At 31.5% G+C, this 14,066-nt stretch overlaps 1 protein-coding gene across 1 annotated transcript in view; it reads left to right on the forward strand.

Annotated features, from left to right (window-relative positions):
- The window catches only part of LRRK2 (leucine rich repeat kinase 2), a 173,807-nt gene that overhangs the window by 146,126 nt on the left and 13,615 nt on the right, over positions 1–14,066 (forward strand). Inside the window, 7 exon segments of the mRNA XM_074269491.1 lie at positions 434–534; positions 2,306–2,496; positions 5,253–5,413; positions 6,588–6,758; positions 11,847–11,947; positions 12,320–12,514; positions 13,057–13,250. Of these exon segments, the coding sequence (XP_074125592.1) occupies positions 434–534; positions 2,306–2,496; positions 5,253–5,413; positions 6,588–6,758; positions 11,847–11,947; positions 12,320–12,514; positions 13,057–13,250 (1,114 nt within the window).

The following is a 14,066-nucleotide window of genomic DNA, read 5'->3' on the forward strand; positions in this document are numbered from 1 at the left end:
CTATCCTGTTTAAAGTCCAATACAAGTGTCATCTTCTTAGTGAAATCTTCCCCAATGCTCTGTGTTAGTTGTGATCTTTCTCCTTAGATTTTACATGGCACTTTTCACTTTCCTCTCTAAAATGCTTATAGAATATCGTACTTTATAGCTATCTTTGCATCTTATCTTCATGGTATTTTATATACTAAAGGTATTTAATAAACATTTATTAAACATGTTGAATTTGAAATGTTAACTGAAATCATGCAAGTAGATGAGGAAGAGCATAGACAGATCATAAATGGGCAAAAAAATTTTAAAAATCTTAAGAAATGACAAATTTGCCAGAAGCCAACTAAAAAGATATAGAAAAATAAACAGCATTTATTAGAAATAAGTTTGACTATACTATATTTGATTATAATACTAAAAGTATTTTACTTTTTTATAAAAGGTGATGGTGGTTTTGGATCCGTTTATCGAGCATCCTATAAAGGAGAAGAAGTGGCTGTGAAGATTTTTAATAAACATACATCACTTCGGCTATTAAGACAAGTATGAAATATTTATTCTTCGTTTAAAAATAAATGTTATTTTACCATTTAAAAAATTATGCCTATTCTTATTTAAATTATTAGGAAAAGGTAACAATTGATATTAATGACATAATACTAAAATTCCATAAAATGAAAACAATGATCAAAAAAGCAGTATGAATTTCAAAATGAAATTTCTACATTTCTTCATATTTACAGAATAAGAATTTAGAGTTTCTTCCTCACAGGAAAATTAAAAAAGAAAAAAGAAAGACTTTTTCTGGGAGAGGAGGTTGAGGAGAGGGAGCAGATTAAATGCATATTTAAAGCAGATTATCAGACCTTTTTTTAGGTTTATCTCATTTTATTTTTTGTAGAAGATGATGTTTCCCTCTTAAATAGTAGTTATGTTACTATTATACTTTTGAATAAGCTTTTCTCAATTGTCAACTTTAAAGTTGTTTACTTTAATTAGAACTGTTTTATTTTTTAAACTATCTCACATATTTTTTGCAAATTTCTATTTTAAATTCCATTGCCACATCCAACCATTTAAACATATGAGCAGGAACCAAAAGAAGATAAGTAAAATTATTAGACAATAATGAAGAAGACACAAAGTAACAAACTTCCCTACAAATCATTAACAAAAAAGCTTTTAAAAATTAAGCCTATATGTATTTAAGAAATTATTGTTTAATCATATTTTCATATTGTTTACAATATGATAAAAGAAACAAAGTACAAATTTGGCTAATATTGCTTGTTACCCATTGTTTAATAATGATTTTGCTGTCTTGATATTAAGCAGCTTTCCAAAGTTTGTATGGTTTTTCTTTTTACTCCAGACTTTTTCCATATGAAAAAAAAATTCAATTTCTCTTCTAATATTTCTTTATATTTATCATTCCATATAACAAAATAATACTTCCCTCCAATTATATGCCACAATTAATATAGCCATTCCCTAATTATTTGGCACTTAATTTATTTCTAAATATTTTTCTCCTTTAAGTAGTGCTGTTAAGAATAGGAATATCTGCTGTTTCTTCCTATTTTATTCTTCCAGTTTTATTAGCATGTAAGCATAAAAATGGGATTGCTAAGTTAAAAGACATGAATATTTTAACTCTTTTTGCATAATTCTATATTGCTATTCAAAATTTAAAACCAATTTAGTCCCAAACTAAGTTAAACAGTGAACTTATTTAGCAATTTCTTATATCTATACCAACATTGACTCTTACTCTTTTCCAGTTTGCTATTTGTATTTTCTCCCAATGGTTTTTATGTGCATTTCTCTAATTATTAGTGAGTTTAAAGATCTTATTTATAAGTGGATGTTTATCAATTTTTTCCTAATTTGTATTAAGAGATCATACCTAGAAATTATTGATAGTCTGTTTTTCTTGTTTCAAGAACTTATTTAATTAAAATCTTCACTAATTAACCAACATTTATTTGAAAGTAAAATTGAATGGAGGATAAAGGAACCCTGAGTTATAATTGTATTTTTATTTCTGATTCTTGTGTCATCTATCTTTTTATGTATATTGGTTAAGAAAGTATTTGCTACCTCCTTTAACTGAACAATTTCAAACTTAAGTAGAATATATGCATGTATGTAAGTATAGAAAGTTTCAACTCATCCCAGACATACTTTACATTTAAGTAAATATAGAATGTTGAATATTCTGTATTAAATGCAGAAGAAAAATAATTTTGATAAGTATTTATATGATTTTTTGTATATTTCCATTAATTCACATTATAATTTTTAACATTTATAGGAATTAGTAGTGCTTTGCCATCTCCATCACCCTAGTCTGATATCTTTGCTTGCTGCTGGTATTCGTCCCCGAATGTTGGTAATGGAATTAGCCTCAAAAGGTTCTCTAGATCGGTTGCTTCAACAAGACAAAGCTAGCTTAACCAGAACACTCCAACACAGGATAGCATTACATGTTGCTGATGGCTTAAGGTAATTATTTTTCCTGGCAGTGAAATGGGGGAAATTTCTGTTTTAGGTTTATGTAGGAGGAGACTTTAACGAGGATATTTTCTGAATTGTTGAATATTCATGAAGCAATTGAAATTAGAAAGAAAATTTTAATTTCATGTATCTGTTTAGACTACATATATGTGTATACATACACACATACTCCAGGATTGTTGGAAGACTTAAAATAATATATAAATGCTCTAAGATATTTTACAAAAGAGATAGCAGAAGTCAAAGTAGTTTTAATCAAGCATGGCTTAATTGAAAATAAGAGATATTATCTGTGTCTGGGACAAGATACATTCTTAACTTAGTTTGGGACACAAGCTGATCATCAATAATGTTAACAACAACAACAACAAAGTCACAGAGATGTGTTGCAAATGGGTGTATTACAAGAGGAAGTTATATGCATGAGGAACTTCTTATACCAAGGATCCTAGTGGGTACCCAAGAAAACCTTGGGTATTTAAACTACAGGAACAAGGAGAAGTTAATTATGGGAAGCCTGAATCCCCTCCCAGAGTCTTTTGGAGGAAAACCTTGGCAAAAGCATCTTTCTTTTCATTTTAGGAAATGCTAGATCATGAAGATAGGATGGTTTGCTTATCTACAAGGGTCCAACCTGCACAAACAGTTTCTCAGTTGGATACAGACTGATTGGTGTTTGTCTTCACTCCAAAGGGCCCAGCTTGGAGTGCAAACAACAAATTATATCAACTCAGGACAGAAGCTTTGTCCTTGATGTTTTTAGGGCTCCCTGCATACCCCAGGACCAGCATGAGTGAAAAATAGGGCAATTTAAGAAGGGAAATTCAGGGAGTACTTAACAACAAGCATTTGTTAAGTATATCCTATGAACTTCTGCTAAGCAGAAAAAAAGACAGTTATCACTCTCAAAGTTGTAATGAAACAACATAGAAACAACTAAGTATAAGCCACATACATACATACAGATATCCTTTGAGATTAATTCATTCTATATTTATCATCTAATCAAGATTCTGGTAGCTCTTGTCTGCAGTCCTCTGGGACATTCTCCTTCCTCAGTGAATTCAATTCAAATCTTTCTCTCCTTCTCATCTTTCTCCCCATAAGTTTCTAAGTTTCTCTTTTACTGTCAAGAGCATCACCTTCTAGTCATCCAGAATTATCCTTGACTCTTCGTTCTCATTACCTTCATTGACCAAATCTCGTCATTTCTATCATCACAGTGTTTCTCATATCTGATTCTTTCTCTCAAATCACAGATTTACCTCTTTAGTTCAGGTTTTCATTGCCTCATACCTTTGCTTTTAGAATAGCCTTATAATTGGCCTACCAGACTAAATTTTCCTTACTCTAACCCATTCTTTACAAAACTGGCAAAGTGCTTTTCCCAAAATATACTTTGAACCATACCAACTCCCCCCACTCAATAAACCCTAATAACTCCCAATACAATAAAATACAAACTTCACCGTTTGGCATTTTAAAGCCCTTCATAACTTGGCCCCATCTTACCTTTCCAGGTCTACTGTATATGATTCCCCTTCCCACATCCTACAGTCCACTCATCTTCCATTCTTGCTATTCCTTACACATTATGTTCCATCTCTCTTCTCTATGACTTTGCATTGGTTATCCTCCATCACAGACATGTACTCTCACCTTATCTCTGACTCTTTAGAATACTTTTTTTTCTTCCTTCAAGATTTAGATCACTGACACCTTCTAAATGAGACACTTGCCAGAGTCTCCCAAATTTCCAGTGTCCTCACTTTCAGAATTCCCCCTTGTGTTTGTTTTCTGTTTATTCTTTATATACTTAGGTATGTACATGTTGTCCCCCCTGATGAAATATAACCTTTGAGGGCAAGGATTTTTAGAGACAGCTAGATGGTACAGAGCTCTGGAACTGAAGCCAGGAAGACCTGAGTTCAAATATAGGCTCAGATACTTATTACATGTGTGTTCTTGACCAAGTCATTTTAGTTCTGTTTGCCTCAGTTTCTTCATCTATAAGATAGGCATATTTTCCAAGTTGCTGTGAGGATCAAGTGAGATATTTGGAAAACACCTACAACATAGTGCTTGGCACAGTCACTATAAATGCTTGCTGCTATTATTGTTTATAGAATAACACTTGGCTCATAGTCAACTCTTAATAGGTTCCTTTTGATTGATTGATTATCACTTCCTTTTTTCTCTTAGCTCTACCTTACAACTCATTACATTTTTTTTTTGGCTTCCATACATATCATTGACTCACTAATTTCCCAAACTACTATCTACCATTTTCCTTCAATATCATATTTTGACATTTTTTTCACTCAGGTAGAAGACTGCATCTTTTTTCTCTTAAAATTATTCCTATTAAATTTAAATCTGATTTGTCATTTATCAAGAACATTTTGTATGCTGACTGCCATTCATATTTTAGCTCTCCTTCTTGGCTAAGTGTACAATAATTATTTAAATAATCATTATAGTATAACAAAAATATCTACTCAACTGGCCACTTAATTGTAGATTTTAATGTCTCATTGATTTATGTATCTAGACTTTGTAACTTTTTTTCTTTTAATTTTGAAAATTAACCTCAAAATGTTTTTTAAATTAACCTCAATATAAAATAATCAGTTCACTGAACATTTTATGAGTATGTACACTTTAACATGGGAATTATGAAGGGATATTTTATTACAATTTTAAAATGTTTTTTCAAAATCTGTCACTTCTACTTTATCAAACAGATATCTCCATGCATCTATGATTATATACCGAGATCTGAAGCCTCATAATGTTCTGCTTTTTACTCTATATCCTAATTCTGCAATCATTGCCAAGATTGCAGACTATGGAATTGCTCAGTACTGTTGCAGAATGGGGATAAAGACATCTGAAGGAACAGCAGGTATATCATAAAAGTTAGATTCTGTCTGTTTACTATTTTTGGAGGGAAAGCGGGAACTATAATTTCATTCATATATGAAATTCCCAGTAAGGAATGCCAAATAACAGCTTCTCTATACCTTATAGTCTTAGAAACCTCTAGGGTCACTGAAACATTAAATGGTTTTCCCAGGACACGCAACTCTATATCAGAAACAAAATTTAAACTCATCTTTTTTACTCCTAGGCCCATCATCTCTTTTTTTTTTACTACATTGCTTGTTTGAATGAGATAAAATATAACCTCAAATAGAAGATTCTAGAGAGTTAGTAGTTCTTTATATGTAAAAAAGAAGGGATTGGATTATAAAAGTTCTATAAAGTCCCCCTTCCAGTTTTTAATCTTTGATTTTATGATTCTAGGCTGAATAATCTAATAGGTTTCTATTAGTCATATCAACTTCTGTTCAGCCTATAAATTTAATAGTGAAATTTAATAGTGAAATGTAGTAATTCTAACATGGGTTCAAAAATCAATTACACAAATACAGAATGATAGAGAGAGATGACTAGATGATATGCTAATCATGTGGAAAAAAAGCAATTGGGTTTTAGGGTATTGCAAATTCAATCTTAAGCATAACTCAGCTGTATAATAAGAAGGCTAAAAATGCTATTTCAAACATAGAACAAGTTAGTGGAAGACTAGAATCCAAAATGAGGGAAGGAAATGAAAATATGGCATATAAAAATATAAAAAATGGCAATTTAAAAAACTGGTGACATAATCTAAAGAGGGCCTACAAAGGATATGATAGTACTTTAAAAACTTGTAGTAAGAAAAAATTTCTTAGACTATTTTCTTAGCCCATACTGGCAAGGTTTAGATTAAAAAGTTAAATCAGTTACCACCATTTATCAACCACTTATTATATATAAGGTACTTTGTTCAATGTTCAATGGCCACACTCCAACAAAACAGACTACAAAGATTAAAAGGTAGTAATTTTTATGGTAGAATACCCATAAAAAATGGAATTATTACAAAACAGAGATATTTCCTCTGTGTTTGTAGTTAAGAGAAGCAGATTTAGAGCTCTTCCTTCTGCATTCTTAGTCTTTAATGCCATTTTGCTTTTTATTATATGTTTGTTATGCTGTAGAATATAGCTTTTCACTTGTTCATGTATTTTCAGGATTTCGTGCACCTGAAGTTGCCAGAGGAAATGTCATTTATAACCAACAGGCTGATGTTTATTCATTTGGTTTACTGCTTTACGACATTTTGACAACAGGAAGTAGAATTCTAGAAGGATTGAAATTCCCAAATGAGTTTGATGAGTTAGCTATACATGGGAAATTACCAGGTAAGTTATATTTTATTAATAATTAATAACCACTTTGAGATTTAAGGAATTCTGCAATTCCATGACATCGATTCAATTCGACAATCTTTTATTAAGCACCTATTATATTTAAGCATTTTGTGAGGCACTAAGGGTACTAAAATAAAGACAAACAGAATCTGATCTCAGTGATGTTTTATCCTGAATTCTGTTTGTACATTGCTTAAGTGGTTTGCATAAATTTTGTTGAGTTATTCTATATTCCTTTGTCCATTTGCACAGACCATTCACTATGCCTCAGATGCATGTCTTCCTTATTTCTGCCTTTTGAAATCTTTCTTTTCCTTCAAGGCTTAGTTGCCACATCCATGAAAAAGAGCAATAATTCTTCTAGGGTAAGATGATCTCCTTAAATTTTCCCTTGTGTAAATGAAATATCCTTTGTATGAATGACTCCTTTAGACCAGCAAGGGTGAATGGAGAAAACAGTGGATTCAAAGTAAGAAGACTTAGATTCAGATCCTATTTCTCCCACTTTATATCATATTGAGTAAGATGCTTATGTTATTTGATCTTCAGTTTCCTCATATATAAAATAGGGGAATTAGATAAAATTATCTCTAAGATCTCTTCTAGCTATTAATCTAAACCTATGATCCTATCATTTTCTATCTCATTTTAACCTGTACTTATTTGTAAATATGTTTTCTGTTCTGTTAGATTGTCAGATCCTCCTCATGACCTCCATTCCTTCTGCCCCTGCAGTATTCTTCCAGGCCATCACCTTTGTTTTGTCTTTCTTTCTTTCCTTCCAAGCTGACACTACCATTAACCAGTTCTACATTATACACCATCCTCTACTTTCAAATCCCTTTCCTCTTGTCCAAATGTTGCTCATGACCCAGTCTTGGATTATTCCCACCATCATCTTTCTTCTTCATTCTTTCTCATCTCTTTTTACTTAGATCACTTCTGTCATGTATGTCATCCTCCATCATGTTTCAAATGAAAAAGTGGCCTTATTCCAGCTTCTGATCTTAACATTCCACCAAAATTATTCCCTTCTAAATTACCATTGATCTCTTAACTAAGAAACCCAGTGGCATTTTCTCAATTCTCATACTTCTTGATTTTTCTTTAGCCTTTGACACAATTGATCACTCTCTTCTTAGCACTTTTTTCTATAGGTTTTTGGAACACCACTCTCTCCTAGTACCCTTTCCAAATGTCTTAGTGCTTCTTGTTAGTTTCCTTACCTATATCTTCTTCTAGACCATATTCCCAAAGTGATATTCCTAAAAGAGTTCTGGCCATGTCATTCTATTGCCATTCTCTTGCTCCTAGGATAAGATAGAAAGTATTTTCTTTATCTTTTAAAGTTCTCCACAGCTTGACTCTGTCCTATTTCCTTTAGGTTCATTTGTTTTTATTCCATAAATTAGCCCATTTATTGTTGAACTTGAGGCTACAGATGATTGATGAGGAAAAGATTTTAGTAGTTTTTCAATTTATTCCATTTTTTTTTTTCAGTGGCCATGAATTTAATCCTGACTGCTACACACAAAAATATGTCCCTTTGGGCAGGTTATTGAATGTTTGTTTCCTTATCTTTATTTTTTTTATTTTTATTTTTAATTTTTTTTAATTTAATTTTTATTTTATATATTAATTATAATATAATTATAAATAATTTTATATTTATTTTATAATATAATTTATATTTTAATTTATAATTATAATAAAATAATTTTCTTTTATAAAATTTTTGACAGTACATATGCATGGGTAATTTTTTACAACATTATCCCTTGCACTTACTTCTATTCAGATTTTTTCCCTTCCTCCCCCAACCCCCTCCCCCAGATGGCAGGCAGTCTTATACATGTTAAATATATTACAGTATATTCTAGATACAATATATGTGTGTAGAACCGAATTTTTTGTTGCACAGGAAAAATTGGATTCAGAAGGTAAAAATAATAGTTTACACTCATTTCCCAGTGTTCCTTTTCTGGATGTAGCTGATTCTGTCCATCATTAATCAATTGGAATTGGATTAGCTCTTCTCTATGTTGAAGATATCCATTTCCATCAGCATACATCCTCGTACAGTATCATTGTTGAAGCGTATGATCTTCTGGTTCTGCTTGTTTCACTTAGCATCATTTGATGTAAGTCTCTCTAAGCCTCTCTGTATTCCTCCTGTTGGTCATTTCTTACAGAATAATAATATTCCATAACATTCATATACCATAATTTACCCAACCATTCTCCAGTTGATGGACATCCATTCATCTTCCACCTTCTAGCCACTATGAAAAGGGCTGCCACAAACATTTTGGCACATACAGGTCCCTTTCCCTTCTTTAGTATTTCCTTGGGATATAAGCCTAGTAGTAGTATGGCTGGGTCAAAGGGTATGCACATTTTGATAACTTTTTGGGCATAATTCCAGATTACTCTCCAGAATGGTTGGATTCTTTCACAACTCCACCAACAATGCATCAGTGTCCCAGTTTTCCCACAGCCCCTCCAACATTCATCGTTATTTGTTCCTGTCATCTTAGCCAATCTGACAGGTGTGTAGTGATACCTCAGAGTTGTCTTAATTTGCATTTCTCTGATCAATAGTGATTTGGAACACTCTTTCATATGAGTGGAAATAGTTTTAATTTCATCATCTGAAAATTGTCTGTTCATATCCTTTGACCATTTATCAATTGGAGAATGGCTTGATTTCTTATACATTAAAGTCAATTCTCTGTATATTTTGGAGATGAGGCCTTTATCAGAACCTTTAACTGTAAAAATGTTTTCCCAATTTGTTACTTCCCTTCTAATCTTGTTTGCATTAGTTTTGTTTGTGCAGAAACTTTTTAATTTGGTGTAATCAAAATTTTCTATTTTGTGATCAATAATGATCTCTAGTTCTCCCTTGGACACAAACTCCTTCCTCCTCCACAAGTCTGAGAGGTAAACCATCCCATGTTCCTCCAATTTATTTATAATTTCGTTCTTTATGCCTAAATCTTGGACCCATTTTGATCTTATCTTAGTATGTGGTGTTAAATGTGGGTCCATGCCTAGTTTCTGCCATACTAATTTCCAGTTTTCCCAGCAGTTTTTGTCAAATAATGGGATCTTTGGGTTTGTCAAACAACTAGATTGCTATTTTTATTCACTATCTTGCCCTGTGAACCTAACCTATGCCACTGATCAACTAGTCTATTTCTTAGCCAATACCAAATGGTTTTGGTGACTGTTGCTTTATAATATAGCTTTAAATCAGGTACACTTAGACCACCTTCCTCTGACTTTTTTTTTCATTAGTTCCCTTGCAATTCTCGACCTTTTATTCTTCCATATGAATTTTGTTGTTATTTTTTCTAGGTCATTAAAATAGTTTCTTGGGAGTCTGATTGGTATAGCACTAAATAAATAGATTAGTTTGGGGAGTATTGTCATCTTTATTATATTCGCTCGGCCTATCCAAGAGCACTGAATGTCTTTCCAATTATTTAAATCTGACTTTATTTTTGTGGCAAGTGTTTTGTAATTTTTCTCATATAATTCCTGACTATTCTTTGGTAGATGGATTCCCAAATACTTTATACTCTCAACATTTGTTTGGAATGGAATTTCTCTTTGTATCTCTTGCTGTTGCATTTTGTTGGTAATGTATAAAAATGCTGAAGATTCATTCCATTTTCTGATAGCAGAATTGACTGTGTCTGAAGAGATGGTATTGTACATCCATGTGCCACCATCATTTCTGTTGAAAGTCACAAATACTCATAACATCCATAGAAATAGAAGGCCCAAACTTAGAATACAATGGTAGTGAAGTACATGTAAAGAGAGCACATATGGCAAAGGAGTAATTATCAATTCCTTACAAAAAGTTTTTTACTTTCTTCATGGAATCCTTAAGTAATTTCCTGGCTAGAAACATTGTTAGCTATTTTTCAAATATCTTTGTTGAAAAGACAGTGGTGGTAGCGAGAAAGGAAAGAAAGTCCAATAATCTACTCCTTACTCAATATTCCCTCCCTCCCACCAACCTTCTCAAGCAGTTTTTTCTTATAAACTTCATTTTTCCTCTAATGTGTGCTCCAATTCTCCAACTGATGTTCTTCAAACTACAACTATTGGACTCCCCAGTTTACTTGTTGTTTTCATACACTAGCCCAGAGACATGTCTTAATCACCCATTCTAAGACTTTCTTTATGATATCAGCTATTTTCCACTGTATGGCTACAGTTTTATAATCCTTTAGAATTGAATAAAGACTTATTGATACATTGTAGAATTTTTGGAAGACTTCTTAACACATACTGTTCTGTTGATTCATCTGGAGTATCTGTGCATTTCTGTGATTAAAGTAATTGATGTGGGGTATAAAACACACTCTGATATGTATATTCTTAAATGTATACAAGTTGTTTTCTTTAATAAAATGACAGGTCCTTGAAGGTCTATTTTTTTGACTTTGTATCCCAATATTTAGCAAAATGATTAATATATAATAGGTGCTTTTCAAGTAGGTGTTGATAAGAAAGGAGACAAAGACTCTTGTTTTTTTTTCAATTTTTATCCTCACATTCTAAAACTTGAGTAACTTTGTATTTTGTTTATTTTTAATGTTTATTGACTCAAGTGCTTAGTATGAATGTAGATAGAATACCTTTTCAACAAATTCCAAAATTGGAAGGCTCGTATAATATAAACATTTCTAAATCATTTTTGAAACAATCTCATGAAATTATTTGTAACAGGATCTGAGGTATCAGAAGATTATTCTGTTTATCTGTTTGGATACTTTAAAGACAGAATTTAGTATAGTAGTTAAAAATTATTTCATTTTTATCCTATGTACCTTGCTTTGTTTACATGTTGTTTCCCCAATGACATTGTAATCTCCTTAAGGGCTGATATTATCTTTTGACCTTTTTGTATCCTCAGCACTTAGCATAATACCTGACACATAGGAGGTAATTAATAAATATTTATTGATACATAGGAGGTAATTAAGAAATATTTATTGATTGATTATTTGATTCTTATTTGTCTTACTGCTATAATTATAAAATTTATTTTGAATGTTTTAGATCCAGTGAAGGAATATGGTTGTATTCCATGGCCTAAAGTAGAACACTTAATCAAAAAGTGTCTGAAAGAAAATCCTCAGGAAAGGCCAACATCTGCTCAGGTATTTGTTTTTAAAATTATATATAAATAGACATTATTATATCACTTTAAACTAATATATTAAATTCTATGAGTTAAAAAGAAATTGGGGGTTTTATAATGAAGAAAAAGAATTATTAAACGATATTTTCCAATCTGAAAAAGGGAAATACTTTTGATTTATTGTCTATAAGGCTAGTTCTAATCTTGTTGGGTAATTGCTCCTTTTTGCCATTTAAACTAGTTTTTGACAGATAATAAAATTAATTTGTCAGATTAACTTTTAGCCCACTACAATGACTTTCTGAATTAAATTATTTTTCATCTTTGTCATTTCTATTGATTCTATAGATATTCTCCTATATCCTGTAATATAATCAATTTTTCCCTGCAGGTATATGAAATTTTGAACTCAGCTGAATTAATATGTCTAATGAGATATATTTTAATACCAAAATTATTTGTAGCAGAATGCATGATTGCTACAAACCAAAACAACAAGAATGCAGTTGTCTGGCTGGGTAGTGGGAACAATGACAGGGGACAGCTATCCTGTCTTGAGATAAATACTGAAAGACATATCTCTAAGGTAGGGTTGCTTGTTACCAATGTACTAAAAAATTTCCGAAGTTATGTTTTTAAAATTTTTTTTTCAAATAATTTGAAAACATATACGAGCTTGATAAATTGCTTGGCAAGAAGTTAGATGGATAAGGGAATACTACTTTTATAAAAAAAAATTAACTAAATAATGATTTTGTTAAAAACATTGTTATGTATATAATAAATATATAATATATAATAAATTGTATTAGTTAATAAGATAATAAAGACTATAGTTAGGAGAGAATAAAATATATTCTAGTCATTGTACTCTAATACATCATTGCACTGACTTTTCTTCTAAGATCAAGTTTGCCTAACTCTAGTAATTCAACTTTCATTAAATCATATGCAGAGCCTCTTGTTTTATTGGTGTTTGCTTTGCAAGATACTGAATAGATTTTGTGGTTATTTAATAGTATTTTCATATAGGGACAAAATTCTTAGGTTTGCATAATTTTAAAGTTTTCCTTATTTAGTCTGACAATGAAAATTCTGTTTTAAAAGTTTATTGCATTACATTGGCAGGATGTGACAGATAGTAGAATATTGTGCCTTGCCCTTGTATACCTTCTGGTTGAAAAGGAAAGCTGGATCGTGGCAGGAACACAGTCTGGTATCCTATTGGCAGTCAAGACAGATGATGATAAAAAGAGCCATATGCTTCAAAGAATGACTGACTCTGTTACATGTTTATACTGCAATTCTTTTTCTAAACAAAGGTATCTTGATGGTTTGGGATAGATGGGGGGAAAAGTTTTTGATTAGCTCTATTACAAAGCTTCTTAAACTGTTTGATTTGCATACCTATTTTTTATGCCTATATTTATCCAGGGACATATTTAAAATTCTCAGGTGAAAAGGAGTCATGAGTAGAAAAAGTTTAAGAAACTCTGCTCCATTATAGGCACATTTTCAGGAAAGATATGTTTGATACTATTTTAATATATTGTAATTGGTTTTCTTATACCAAAGAAAATAGATCTTCTACTTTCGTAGATTCCCTATAAGCATTCAGTAGAACTGTGGATTATGAAAGTTTATCTTTGAAAAATACTTTAAGGACTTTAAAGGTCTTTTACCTTTAAGTCCCTTTTTTCCACTTTTTGGCATTCTATTGGACATAGGTTCTCGTGCTGTACCAATTAACATGAAGCTTCATCAACTATTGTGATAATAGCATACCTTTCTAAGATTTATTATATCCTAGCTTCTTAACTATTTTAAACCAGATGAATACACAGTGTTTAAGTCATAAGTGAGAGGTTAAAATAAAGGTAGAGAATTATTTAGTTTTTTTTTGCCTGAGATATTGACTAAAGGGGAGTATGAATCTCATTCCTCTGCCACCTTACATCATATTTTATAGTTCCCAATCTTATTTTTAATCGGTATGTCAGAAACTTGCCTCATTAAAGTTTAAACAATTTTAAAAGGGCTCCACTTCCCAAATTTGGTATGGAATTAATTTTCCCCTACTAATGGCTCTTCCTTCTTCTTCTTCTTCTTCTTCTTCTTCTTCTTCTTCTTCTTCTTCT

Source organism: Sminthopsis crassicaudata, chromosome 5, assembly GCF_048593235.1.
Source record: "Sminthopsis crassicaudata isolate SCR6 chromosome 5, ASM4859323v1, whole genome shotgun sequence".
NCBI classification, from domain to species: domain Eukaryota; kingdom Metazoa; phylum Chordata; class Mammalia; order Dasyuromorphia; family Dasyuridae; genus Sminthopsis; species Sminthopsis crassicaudata.